The 14891-nt window shown below is 46.5% G+C and overlaps 1 protein-coding gene across 4 annotated transcripts in view; it reads right to left on the reverse strand.

Moving 5' to 3' along the window:
- The window catches only part of LOC129853246 (cAMP-specific 3',5'-cyclic phosphodiesterase 4D-like), a 316278-nt gene that overhangs the window by 87819 nt on the left and 213568 nt on the right, over positions 1-14891 (reverse strand). Inside the window, exon 1 of one of the 4 annotated variants that reach the window (XM_055919087.1) lies at positions 11651-12573. The exons of the other annotated variants lie outside the window; for them this stretch is intronic. Within the exon in view, the coding sequence (XP_055775062.1) occupies positions 11651-11736 (86 nt within the window). The 5' untranslated portion in view covers positions 11737-12573. Of the gene's footprint in view, positions 1-11650; positions 12574-14891 lie in introns of those variants that run through there. 4 annotated transcript variants of the gene reach the window in all.

The following is a 14891-nucleotide window of genomic DNA, read 5'->3' on the forward strand; positions in this document are numbered from 1 at the left end:
AGAAGATGAAATGTTCTATCTTACAGCTCATACTGGGGATGCAGGGGAAACAGAGCAGATGGAATGAAATTAATGTGGGTTTTGGGGCAATGCAGAGGCTCTCTGTGTGAGTTTGGCGCGGCACATCTTAGTACAGAGACTTGCTTTGAAAAAATTATTACAATAAAAACACCTTTCAATCTTGTTTTTCAACTGGCCTTTCACAGCTATTTAGAAGGTACACGAAACAATTGTTCTGAAAATGACAGTCAAACACTGCATGGGGTCTATGGTGTCTTTGTAAAGATGTCCCTTTTATGGACAATATACTGAGCATTGAAGCTGACAACAGATCCCAGACAAAGTGATGCATGGTTAGTCGAAGAAACTGGTCCTGCCAAGCACACATTCTGTCCAGAACAATGGTTGATAAAATGCTCACTGTCACACACACGTATACAAACACACACACACACACACACACACACACACACACACACACACACACACACACACACACACACACACACACACACACACACAGATCTGTGGTGATGGATGTGTAATTGGATCTTGGTTGTGCTGCTTATCGTGAATAACGGGAACATTATCTCCAGCCATGACTCACTGCACCTTGCTTGACCTGAGCTGAGTGCCTGTGTGTGTGTGTGTGTGTGCATGTGAGTATCTGAGTGTGAGACTAGTGATATAAGGGTGAAAGAAAAAGGTGTGGGGGGGGGGGGGGGGGGGGGCGTGCGCGTGCATGTGTGTGTGTGTGTGAGTGTGTGTGTAGGAGAGAGAGAGGGGCCTTACACCTGGTAAGAAGACGAAGGCCAGTTTTGACTATGTCACGCCCTGACCGTAGATTGCTTTGTATGTTTCTATTTTTAGTTTGCTCAGGCTGTGATGTGGGTGGGTATTCTATGTTGTAGGTCTACGTTTTCTGTTTCTGTGTGTTTGGCCTGGTGTGGTTCCCAATCAGAGACAGCTGTCTATTGTTGTCTCTGATTGGGAGCCATATTTAGGTAGCCTGTTTTCACACTTTTGTTTGTGGTTGGTTGTTTCCTGTTTAGTGTTTTGTTTCACCTTTCAGGACTGTTCGTTTGTCATTTTTGTTGTTTGTCAAGTGTTTTCGTATTTTATAAAAAAATATGACCATTTACCACACTGCACCTTGGTCCTCCTCTCCTTCTCCAGACGACAATCGTTACAGACTGACTGACTCATTCAATCCCCATTAAGAAACACTGCTCTACCAAAAGACCCAAACCAAGCTGTGAATGAGGAAATACCAACTAAATAGAAGAGTAACAAAGAAACTAATTTGTGTAGAAATTGCCAAAAGTGACCAATATAGTAGAAGAATTAAAAATAAATATACAGTCTGATGCTGTAGGCTCTTCCTATCCAGACGAAGTCAACAGCTGTCATTTTCCATGGAACATAACTACACGCAGACACACACACACACACACACACGCACAAACATTTCTTCAACAAGCTGTGTCTATAGACTCCCACAGAGCTCTGCAGCAGACTGACCCCCCAGTCTGGCTGCATAGAGCCCACCTTAATAAAGATCTGTGCGTCACAAGTAGCACGGCAGGATGACAAAGATTGATGCTGCGGGAGAGCGAAGATGCAGCATTTAACACACACACTAACACACACACACACACACACACAAATTCGTCTCGCTCTCATCTCTCTTTCTCTCTCTCTCATCTCTGCTGGTCCTATGGTTTCACATTCTGGCAGCGCTCAGAGTTCCCCAAAAGCCAATTTTCTACACCTCCACCTCGGTCGTGTGTAAAGTAACTGAGAGTCAGGCAAAGTAATCTAAGTTTGAGTTTACACTATTTGATCCTGTACAAAACTTAAATGAGGAAAAGAAGAGTTCTAGGAGAGAAAGAGAGGTCTAGGAGAGAAAGAGAGGTCTAGGAGAGAAAGAGAGCTCTAGGAGAGAAAGAGAGGTCAGGAGTGAAAGAGAGGTCTAGGAGAGAAAGAGAGCTCTGGGAGAGAAAGAGAGGTCTAGGGGAGAAAGAGAGGTCTAGGAGAGAAAGAGAGCTCTAGGAGAGAAAGAGAGGTCTAGGGGAGAAAGAGAGGTCTAGGAGAGAAAGAGAGGTCTGGGGAGAAAGAGAGGTCTAGGAGAGAAAGAGAGGTCTAGGAGAGAAAGAGAGGTCTAGGAGAGAAAGAGAGCTCTAGGAGAGAAAGAGAGGTCTGGGGAGAAAGTGAGCTCTAGGAGAGAAAGAGAGCTCTAGGAGAGAAGGAGAGGTCTAGGAGAGAAAAAGAGGTCTAGGAGAGAAAGAGGGGTCTAGGAGAGAAATAGAGGTCTAGGAGAGAAAGAGAGGTCTAGGAGAGAAAGAGAGCTCTAGGAGAGAAAGAGAGACTAGGGGAGAAAAAGAGCTCTAGGAGAGAAAGAGAGGTCTAGGAGAGAAAGAGGTCTAGGAGAGGAAGAGAGGAAGAGAGGTCTAGGAGAGAAAGAGGTCTAGGAGAGAAAGAGAGGTCTAGGAGAGAAAGAGAGGTCTAGGAGAGAAATAGAGGTCTAGGAGAGAAAGAGAGGTCTAGGAGAGAAAGAGAGCTCTAGGAGAGAAAGAGAAACTAGGGGAGAAAAAGAGGTCTAGGAGAGGAAGAGAGTTCTAGGAGAGAAAGATAGGTCTAGGAAAGAAAGATATGTCTAGAGGAGAAAGCGAGGTCTAGGAGAGAAAGATAGGTCTAGGAGAGAAAGAGAGGTCTAGAGGAGAAAGAGAGGTCTAGCAGAGAAAGAGAGGTCTAGGAGAGAAAGAGAGGTCTAGGAGAGAAAGAGAGCTCTAGGAGAGAAATAGAGGTCGAGGAGAGAAAGAGAGGTCTAGGGGAGAAAGAGAGGTCTAGGAGAGAAAGAGAAGTCTAGGAGAGAAAGAGAAGTCTAGGAGAGAAAGAAAGGTCTAAAGGAGAAAGAGAGGTCTAGGGGAGAAAGAGAGGTCTAGGAGAGAAAGAGAGGTCTAGGAGAGAAAGAGAGGTCTAGGGGAGAAAGAGAGGTCTCGGGGAGAAAGAGAGGTCTAGGAGAGAAAGAGAGGTCTAGGGGAGAAAGAGAGGTCGAGGGGAGAAAGAGAGCTCTAGGAGAGAAAGAGAGGTCTAGGGGAGAAAGAGAGGTCTAGGAGAGAAACAGAGGTCTAGGGGAGAAAGAGAGGTCTAGGGGAGAAAGAGAGATCTAGGGGAGAAAGAGAGTTCTAGGAGAGAAAGAGAACAGCAAATTTTCCCAGTTTCACCACGTGACTTGATTATTAAGGCATCACAGCACCAACAGCTCGGGGAGCAAAGAGCTCCTTCTCAACTGCTACACTGCTATCTAAATATAGACCTCACAATTCTTCTCTCCTCCCTCAGCACACCACAATGCATTGGGTTCACTGTATAGGATTACTTTAGACGCTCTGCAGTTGTTGTTACGTTTTGCCTTATTTCAATCCTATTTCTGTAAATAGAAATAAAATAACGACATAAGACGTTTATTTTACTGTCATTATTAAAGTGCTCAATATCAACCACACAAACATGGTTATATAACATTAAATGAAAAATGGTGTTAGGGGGTCAAGTATTTTTATAATGCAGCAAAGTAAAAATATGAAATCCGCTGGAAAGATAAGGTAAGGAGTGACAAAATGACAGACAAACAGCGGATTCATAGCGTTAGGCAACACAAAATGCATAGGCCTATAGATTAAGTCAAAGTGTCAGTGCCAGCTACAGTATGTTATTCCTCCCACATGAACTCTGTTCCTGAAATGACTGCTGTTTCTGTAAGTATTCATGTAATAATATTGAAAACCGTCAAGAGGCAGACAAGAACAGTCACTAGCACTCTGAGATCCAGCCCTGCAAATCACTATGGTGACCAATGTGTTTGTGACCAACTAAAAGTGAGTCTGCCAACCTAACACTAAACTAAGACACTCATTTATCCCTTCAATAAGAGCTGCAATGTCTCGACTATCTAACTGCCAAACTATCGCTCTAAACCCAGCTTCCTCTGTTGACAAAGACATCACTTCCTGTCTACAGGTCTGAGGAGTAGAGGAAGAATCAGAGGACATGGTTCACTCTCCTGCGCGCCTACGTATGTGTGTGTGTGTGCATGCATGCCTGCTGAGTGCTAAATCCAAGTCAAAATGGGTTTGTGTAACAGCCACTCAGCCTCTCTCTCCCCAGGTGAGTCTTTGTTGTCATGGAGGTAAGTGGTAAATTTATTCCGGCATCTGCTTAGGGTTCCTAATGTCCTACTATATCAATGAGAACATGGGACTACCAAATAGATATATACTCTATTGTAACGCACAGCACAATTTCACAGCCCAACACACTCTGCAAACAATAACACAGGTTTGAGTTCAGGGCTCAACATGTACTCGGAATAAGATATTTGAAATGATAAACTATATATAAAAGTATGTGGACACCCCTTCAAATTAGTGGATTCAGTTATTTCAGCTACACCTGTTGCTGACAGGTGTATAAAATTGAGCACACCGCCATGCAATCTCCATAGACAAACATTGGCAGTAGAAAGGCCTTACTGAAGAGCTCAGTGACTTTCAATGTCGCACCGTCATAGGATGCCACCTTTCCAACAAGTCAGTTCGTCAAATTTCTGCCCTGCTAGAGCTTCCCCGGTCAACTGTAAGTGCTGTTATTGTGAAGTGGAAATGTCTTGGAAACGTGAAGTAGTAGGCCACACAAGCTCACAGAACAGGACAGGCGAGTGCTGAAGAACTTAGCGTGTTTTAATTGTCTGTCCTCGGTTGCAACACTCACTACCGAGTTCCAAACTGCCTCAGGAAGCAATGTCAGCACAAGAACTATTAGTCGGAATGGGTTTCCGACTAACCCGGAATGGGTTTCCATGGCCGAGCAGCCACACACAAGCCAAAGATCACCATGCCCAATGCCAAGCGCCGGCTGGAGAGCCGCCATTGGACTCTGGAGCAGTGGAAATGCGTTCTCCAGAGTGATGAATCACGCTTCACCATATGGCAGTCCGACAGACTAAAGGCTTGTCCATTATTAAGACTATAGTGACAAATAATGTACATCCATCTAAAAGCTCCTCTGTACACACACACACACACACACACACACACACACACACACACACACACACACACACACACACACACACACACACACACACACACACACACACACACACACACACACACACACAGTAGGGGATGGATGGCTCATTCCTGTTTATGGGGACTGAAACATGGCTAGGTCCCTCTGCAGCAAACAGACACACTGCCAAAATGGGTTCAGACAGCTCATCTTGACAGGAAACAGAAGAAAGCCTGTGTTCAGACAACCTTGACAACGTGGACATGTTGTTTTATTAACATTGTCACTTCATCTGGCTGCTATATCCCACCAAACCACTGCGAATACCCATAAAAGGGAAAACACATGATTGAAAAACAAAAACACAAGTATACTAAACTGGAAGTCTGTACTATACATATTTATATTATACTTAACATATACTTTTATCCTGGAATTCTAAGGAATGATTACCCATCCAGATTATCTAACCAATTATGACCATAAATATAATAGATTATTACAATACATTAATAGCAGCCTGCTGAAGCTAATTCAATCTCTATAATAACTACTGAGCATCACTTATTTCCTCAGTTAAAGGCTTACGCATCCTTACATAACTCCCCTACATAGTCTATGTCCCAAATGGTTACCTATTCCCTACATAGCACACTGGGCCTTTAAGCATCTGACAAAAACAGCAATTAACACAATGTAAAACTCCTACAAAGTTACCAGCACAAAATAGAGCATTTCATGGTAAATACCAGATGAGCTGCAAGACTGTCTCAGTAAATCAAAATCAAATCAAATTGTATTTGTCACATGCAACGAATACAACAAGTGTACACCTTACAGTTAAATGCTTACTTACAAGCCCTTAACCAACAACGCAGTTTTAAGAAAAATATCTAAAAAAATAAGAAATATAAGTAACAAAAAATTGAAGAGCAGCAGTAAAATAACACTAGCGAGGCTATATACAGGGGGTACCAATACAGAGTCAATGTGCGGGGGCACCGGTTAGTCGAGGTAAGTGAGATAATATGTACATGTAGGAGAGTTATTAAAGTGGCTATGTATAGATAATAAACAGAGAGTAGCAGCAGCATAAAAGAGGGGGGGGGGGGGGGGGGGGGCAATGCAAATAGTCTGGGTAGCCATTTGATTAGATGTTCAGTAGTTTTATGGCTTGGGGGTAGAAGCTGTTTAGAAGCCTCTTGGACCTAGACTTGGCTCTCCAGTACCGCTTGCTGTGCGGTAGCAGAGAGAACAGTCTATGACTAGGGTGGCTGGAGTCTTTGACAATTTTTAGGGCCTTCCTCTGACACCGCCTGGTATAGAGTTCCTGGATGGCAGGAAGCTTGGCCCTAGTGATGTACTGGGCCGTAAGCACTACCCTCTGTAGTGCCTTGCGGTCGGAGGCCAAGCAGTTGTCATACCAGGCAGTGATGCAACCAGTCAGGATGCTCTCGGTGGTGCAGCTGTAAAACCTTTTGAGGATCTGAGGACCCATGCCAAATCTTTTCAGTCTCCTGAGGAGGGAGAGGTTTTGTCGTGCCCTCTTCATGACTGTCTTGGTGTGCTTGGACTATGTTAGTTTGTTGGTGATATGGACACCAAGGAGCTTGAAGCTCTCAACCTGCTCCACTACAGCCAGAGGATGGGGGCGTGCCTCTCTCTAGGAGCGCCTCCTCTGGATGAGCATTTTCCTGTTTGCTTATCACGTTATACAGCTCATTGAGTGCGGTTTTAGTGCAGCATCGGTCTGTGGTGGTATGTAGACAGCTACGAAAAATACAAATGAAAACTCTCTAGGTAGGTAATGTGGTCTACAGTTTGTCATGACATACTCTACCTCAGGCGAGCAAAACCTCGAGACTTCCTTAGATAACGTGCACCAGCTGTTGTGTACAAATATACATAGACCGTCACCCCTTGTCTTACCGGAGGCTGGTTCTATCCTGCCAATGCAGTGTATAACCCGCCAGCTGTATGTTATTCATGTTGTCGTTCAGCCATGACTCGGTGAAACATAAGATATTACAGTTTTTAATGTCCCGTTGGCAGGATATACGTGCTTTTAGTTTGTCCAATTCATAATCCAGCGATTGTACGTTGGCCAATAGTACCGATGGCAAAGGCAGATTAGCCACTCATTGTCGGATCCTCACAAGGCACCCCGATCTCTTTCCACGATACCTCTTTCATCTTTTTCTCCAGCGAATGACGGGGATGAGGGCCTGTTCGGGTGTCTGGAGTAAATCCCTCTCGTCCGACTCATTAAAGAGAAATTCTTCGTCCAGTTCAAGGAGAGTAATCGCTGTTCTGATTTCCAGAAGCTCTTTTCGGTCATAAGAGATGGTAGCAGCAACATTATGTACAAAATAAGTTACAAAAATGGCAAAAAAGCAAACAAAATAGCACGGTTTGTTAAGAACCCATAAAACTGCAGCCAACCCCTCCGGCACCATCTTAGTAGCACTGTGATGTCACGTTTCAGTATGACAGATGTAATCAATTTCAAGTTTGAATACATGTAACTTTACCTAGCAATAACAAAGAGTATACAACAGGTGGGTCTAATCCTGAATGCTGATTGGTTAAAAGCGCATTCCAGCCGGTGTCTATTCCACCAGTTATCACCGGCTAAATCTATGATGTTAAAATGCCTACGTAATCTGTTCCATCTGACAGCACAATCCACTGTCTCATCAGCCCAGCCAAGCAATTTATAAACTTGATCTCCACTATAAAAAGCATCTAGACATTATCTCACATTTCTTTTAGACTAACATTTCACAATAAATTAATCAAAAGAATGTTTTTAATGAAAATCATTACTTGAATATGTTGGTAACCTGTTGAATAAAAATGATAATGCCCTCGAAGCCGGTGTGTGGAGGGCCTAACACCTGTGCTAATATATACTCCAAATACTGGCTTCGAGGGCATTATCACTTAAATAACCTGCAGCAATGCTAAGTGTGTGTGTGTGTGTTAGAGAGAGAGAGAGGGGAGAGAGAGAGAAACAAAGAGAGAGAGAGAGATTGAGGAGGGTGGGCGAGAGAGAGGATATCTCGTTGTGTTTTCTGTTTACGTAGCTGCCATTGGATTAGCTAGGAACATTCCTCCTAACTGCTCACCTCAAAGAGACAGATTTTCTCCTGTCTGTCTGTCTGTCTGTCTGTCTGTCTGTCTGTCTGTCTGTCTGTCTGTCTGTCTGTCTGTGTAACGATTGTCTATTTCGTCCTCCTCATCGGACGAGGAGAGGCGAGAAGGATCGGACCAATATGCAGAATGGTTCGTGCTCATGATGATTTATTAAAACCGAAACTGAACACTGAAATACAAAACAATAAACGAAGTGCAGAAAACCGAAACACTACCGTGTGGTGAAAACACTAACACGGTAGACAAACACCCACAAAACACACGTGAAACCCAGGCTGCCTAAGTATGATTCTCAATCAGGGACAACGATTGACAGCTGCCTCTGATTGAGAATCATACCAGGCCGAACACAAAATCCCAACATAGAAAATCACACATAGACAACCCACCCAACTCACGCCCTGACCATACTAAATAAATACAAAACAAGGGAAAACAGGTCAGGAACGTGACAGAACCCCCCCGCTTAAGGTGCGAACTCCGGGCGCACCACCTAAAACTCTAGGGGAGGGTCTGGGTGGGTGTCTGTCCGCGGTGGCGGCTCTGGCGCGGGACGTGGACCCCACTTAAACAATGTTTTTGTCCGCCTCCTTAATCGCCCCCGTGGCCTTTTATGAGCGGCGATCCTCGCCGCCGACCTTGGCCTGGGGACCCTAGCCATGGGTCCCAAATGTACGGGGAATTCCGGCAGCGCCGGACAGGCGGGAGACTCCGGCAGCGCTGGAGTGAAGGACGCCTCCGGCAGCTCCAGAGTGAAGAGCGATTTTGGCATCGCCTGGCTGACTGCAGGCTCTGGCGGATCCTGGCTGACTGCAGGCTCTGGCGGATTCTGGCTGGCTGGCTCTGGCAGCTCCTGGCTGGCTGACGGCTCTGGCTGGTCATGGCTGGCTGACGGCTCTGGCTGCTCATGGCTGGCTGACGGCTCTGGCTGCTCCTGTCTGGCGGACGGCTCTGGCTGCTCCTGTCTGGCGGACGGCTCTAGCGGCTCGGGACAGACGGGCAGCTCTGACGGCTCGGGACAGATGGGCAGCTCTGACGGCTTGGGACAGACGGGCGGCTCTGACGGCGCTGGGCAGGCAGACAGCTCAGACAGTGCTGGGCAGGCAGGCAGCTCAGACAGCGCTGGGCATGCAGGCAGCTCAGACAGCGCTGGGCAGACGGGTACACCTGTAGGGAGGAGACGGAGAGACAGCTTGGTGCGGGGGGCTGCCACCGGAGGACTGGTACGTGGAGGTGGCACCGGATATACCGGACCGTGAAGGAGTACACGCGCTCTTGAGCACCGAGCCTGCCCAACCTTACCAGGTTGAATGGTCCCCGTAGCCATGCCAGTGCGGCGAGGTGGAATAGCCCGCACTGGGCTATGCTGGCGAACCGAGGACACCATTTGTAAGGCTGGTGCCATGTACGCCGGCCCGAGGAGACGCACTGGAGACCAGATGCGTTGGGCCGGCTTCGTGACACCCGGCTCGATGCCCAACCTAGCCCTACCAGTGCGGCGAGGTGGAATAGCACGCACTGGGCTAAGCACGCGTACTGTGGACACCGTGCGCTCCACCGCATAACACGGTGTCTGACCAGTACGACGCCCTCTCACTCCACGGTAAGCACGGGGAGTTGGCTCAGGTCTCCTACCCGGCTTTGCCACACTCCGCGTGTGCCCCCCCCAAGAAATTTTTGGGTCTGACTCTCGGGCTCCCAACCGCATCGCCGCGCTGCCTCCTCATACCAGCGCCTCTCTGCCTTCGCTGCCTCCAACTCGGCTTTAGGACGGCGATATTCCCCTGAGCCCAGGGTCCCTTGCCGTCCAGAATCTCCTCCCACATCCATGAGTTCTGGATTTTTCTCCGCTGCTGCTGCTGCTGCTGCTGTCGCTCTCCTTTTCTACTCTGCTTGGTCCTTTGTTGGTGGGTGTTTCTGTAACGATTGTCTATTTCGTCCTCCTCATCGGACGAGGAGAGGCGAGAAGGATCGGACCAATATGCAGAGTGGTAAGTGCTCATGATGATTTATTAAAACCGAAACTGAACACTGAAATACAAAACAATAAACAAAGTGCAGAAAACCGAAACACTACCGTGTGGTGAAAACACTAACACGGTAGACAAACACCCACAAAACACACGTGAAACCCAGGCTGCCTAAGTATGAATCTCAATCAGAGGCAGCTGTTTATTTAGTATGGTCAGGCCGAACACAAAATCCCAACATAGAAAATCACACATAGACAACCCACCCAACTCACGCCCTGACCATACTAAACAAATACAAAACAAGGGAAAACAGGTCAGGAACGTGACAGTCTGTCTGTCTGTCTGTCTGTCTGTCTGTCTGTCTGTTCCCCTATAGAGCCACAGCCTCTGGTCTGGCATCCCTCCAACGCCTTTAATCTAATACTGATTAAAGTAAACAATGGGTTGGGACAAGAGCTCCCGACCATGTGACCTGACCAAGAGAAACTCAATAGCCAATGCTAAAACCTCTGAAACAGAAAATGTGTAATATAATTATTATATGGAGTTTTCCTGACCTGAGACAATGCTTGGCTGAACACATGTAGAGCACCAAAATCATTTAGATTAATCTGCAATAGTATGTTCCCCAGACAGTGTGACATTTGAACTCACACTCCAGACACTTCTGTCATTGCTCACTTCAAGTACTGCAAGCAACCATAAGCAGAAGTCTGTCTGTCTTAAGGACTGTACTGTACCTGCTGCATGTTAATGCTGGTCAGGAAGGAAGCAGGAGGGTTGAGGCATGGGTCACTAACCTGACAGAGACTATTATGGTCCAAATATTGAGTCACTGTTATATGACTAGCTCTAATAACAGACCATTTGAAGATGGGAAGCAGCAAAGAAACAGTGCACAGCAGTACATCATTTCATGGCTTTGAGAAAGCCACATCCCTAAAGGAGTGTCTATTTAAATGGCTGATGAAAAGTGCAGAGGAGGAATCTAAAACATGGAGCCACGGCTAGCAGGCTCTATGAGCCTCCTGTTTTCTGTTCTGGGATAAATAACATCTCTGAAAGCTCTACGGCTGCCTGCTGCTGCAGTTTATGTCTGATTTAGATTTATTTATGGATCAACTCAAGCGTTTATTGTGGGAGAAAACGGCAGGAAATATGTGGCCCATTGAACAATAAATCTCCCAGAGAAGGGTTTGGGCTGAACTTGGCTGGGCTGCCTGTCGGGAGAACTAACTGCCCTGGAACATAAATACAGTACAGAACAGTAGGAAAACACAGGACACAGGAGAACATGCACAAAAACAAATGTTGACGGGGGGGGGGGGGGGGGGGGGGGGGGGCTTACGTTTAGATGGAAGAGAGCTGCTGAACCCATGTCCACTACTGTTGCTGCCATGTTGGACACACAAGCACACAAACAGAAACACACATACACACACACTCACCATATCCACGAGTGTCTCCTGAAAGGGAAGTTGCTGAAGTGCATCATAGTCCTTTCCCGCACCCTGTGGCAGAGTCCAGGCTTCATGGAACTGTGTACTGAATATTTCCTCTAACCTTTAACACGATCTACACACTGCCATCCACGTGCTGCAACCACTTCCAAAACAACATCATGTCTGCATGCCCCTTACAGTGCTCTACACCATCTTAATAATACTGATTCCAGTTATGTGCCACCACGTGGACAAGTCATCATGTAGTCAGTAGATGGGATATGAATAGGCTACATACTGCAAGGCCACCCAAGCTTGGATAAACAAATGCAGTTGCAAGCCTTCAGCGGTGTAAATGAGAGTCCTCAGAGCTGTGACCCAGGAGTCCACACAGGATCAGCTACTAGTTTCTCAGGCGGCTGCTCTTTTCTCCAAGGGATTCTTCCGGTGAGGACCTGGAAATCGCTGTCCCACATCCTCATGGTGAACGGGCTCAGGGATTCATCTCTCCGGAAACCATTCCTTTTCCTGAAAGCCAGGGAAGACGGTTGGAGCAGGAGCAGTCAACGCTGGCATGACAGAGCATGTTACTCTCTCTCTGTCTCTCCCTATATCTCTATGTCTATCTCTATCTTCCTCTCTCCTATTTCTATCTTCCTCTCTCCTATTTCTATCTCTCTTCCTATCTCTATCTTCCTCTCTCCTATCTTTCTCTTCCTCTCTCCATCTTCCTCTCTCCTATCTTTCTCTTCCTCTCTCCATCTTCCTCTCTCCTATCTCTATCTTCCTATCTCCTTTCTCTATCTTCCTCTCCCCTATCGCTATGTCTATCTCTTCCTCTCTAGATTCTGCCTGTCCCCATTAGCTCCCGGGGAAGAAGGAATAAGGGGTAAAAACTGTGTGAAGCGCTGCGCTCTCATCCCTGCTCTCCCTCTCTCTCTCACGCTCTCTGTCTTGCTCCCTCCCTCCCACCCACCCTCCTTCCTTCCTTCCTTCCTTCATTCCTTCCTTCCTTCCTTCCTAGTCAGTCTGAGGGATGTCCTGACCCTGTTAGGTGTGTGACTGCTCCTTCTGTGTACAGTGAGCTAAACCTATTGATCCTCTTAGTGCACACAGCTCAGCTTTCAATCAGTGGGAAGAGGAGGAGAGGAGAGGAGGAGATGAGAGGAGAGGAGGGGAGGACAGGAGAGGAGATGAGGGAGGGAGGAGGAGAGAAGCTTCCCAGTCCTCTGAGGCTTGGTTTTGCTGACCTGCAGTCACAGATGTCTGTACAATGCAGACATCTGTGTTTGTGAGTGTGTAGGAAAATGTGTGTGCAAGTGTGCGTGTGCATTCGTGTAAGCCTCCTCAGAGGCAGCTTGTCATCTTGTGGCACTGCAGTGAGGTAAAAACCAAACACACATGCATACCGCATGCACGCACATAAACACACACACAGATTTCTTCTCAGAGATAGGCTAGTGTGGTGGTGACATCTGTCATTTCCCAAATGTACATATAACCATGAACGCTAAAACAAGCACTCTCTAACTCTGCCTCCCTCTTCTCTCTCTTTCGCTGTCCCTCAATCAACACCCCTCTATCTTTCTCTAGCTCTTTCATTCTCCATCTCTATCCAGTCTGGGGCTTCTCTGTGTTGGTTCTTTTCTATCATTTATTTTCTCTCTCTCACTATGTTTCCCACTCTCTCTGTCCCTCCCCCCACTTTCTCTCCCTCCTCTTCCCTACTCTCTCGCTTTCTCTCACTGTGCCAACACATCATTGAACCATGACCTTTCAGACTGCAGAACAAATGCTGGCGCATGTTTCTGTGTCTGTATGTGTCTAGGTTAGGCATGGGCAACTTTGATGGGAATGGGGGCCACAAAAAATCTGAACTCATCATGAAGGGCCGCAGTGACTCGTGGGTCTGCGTATCCACATCCATACCGACACATGCAACCAGGGTCGTCTCTAACATTTTGTTGGAGTTTTATTGTTGCAATTTTAGAGCAATTTTGGAAAAATTCAACACATTTTGCCATGTGGCAGAGAGAAGATTTTGCTGTTTTATAATACATTTCATGTAATTCTACTCATTCTGCCATGGGGCCGAGATAAACATTTTCCCTCTGAAATGTAGAGCTCTCCTGACAGTTATCCAACTCTGTATCTATACTCATTATGTAACAGATGTGAAATGGCTAGCTAGTTAGCGGTGGTGCGCGCTAATAGCGTTTCAATCGGTTACGTCACTCGCTTTGAGACCTTGAAGTAGTGGTTCCCCTTGTGATGGCCGCAGCTTTTGTGGAGCGATGGGTAACGACGCTTCGTGGGTGACTGTTGTTGATGTGTGCAGAGGGTCCCTGGTTCGCGGCCGTGTCGGGGCGAGGGGACGGACAAAAGTTAAACTGTTACAATTACATTACCGCCACTAATCTCAAAACCTGATGAAAATGTTCTTACATACTCTGGAGTTTAGGTATTACAATAATCTGAAGTCAAAACAGAACACAATAATAGTGAAACAAGACAGTGTGTTTATCAATGAACATGTAACATACACTGAGTGTACAAAACACTAGGAACACCTGCTTTTTCCATGACAGACTGACCAGGTAAATCCAGGTGAAAGGTATGATCCCTTATTGATGTCACTTAAATCAACTTCAATCAGTGTAGATGAAAGGGGAGGAGACAGGTTAAAGAAGGAATTTTAATCCTTGAGACAATTGAGACGTGGATTGTGTATGTGTTCCATTCAGAGGGTGAATGGGCAAGACAGAATATTTAAGTGCCTTTGAACGGGGTATGGTAGTAGGTGCACCAGCTTGAGTGTGTCAAGAACGGCAATGCTGCTGCATTTTCCACGCTCAACAATTTCCCGTGTGTATCAAGAACTGTCCACCACCCAAAGGACATCCAGCCAACTTGACACAACTGTGTGAAGCATTGGAGTCAACATGGCCCAGCATCCCTGTGGGACATTTTCGACAACTTGAGTCCATGCCCCGACGAATTGAGACTGTTCTGAGGGTAAAAGGGGTGCAACTCAATATTAGGAAGGTTTTCCTAATGTTTGGTTTACTCAGTGTATGCTGTACAATGCAGACATTTGTGTGTGTGTGTGTGTGTGTGTGTGTGTGTGTGTGTGTGTGTGTGTGTGTGTGTGTGTGTGTGTGTGTGTGTGTGTGTGTGTGTGTGTGTGTGTGTGTGTGTGTGTGTGTGTGTGTGTGTAGGAAAATGTGTGTGCAAGTGTGCGCTTGCG

This window comes from Salvelinus fontinalis, chromosome 4, assembly GCF_029448725.1.
Source record: "Salvelinus fontinalis isolate EN_2023a chromosome 4, ASM2944872v1, whole genome shotgun sequence".
Lineage (NCBI taxonomy): Eukaryota > Metazoa > Chordata > Actinopteri > Salmoniformes > Salmonidae > Salvelinus > Salvelinus fontinalis.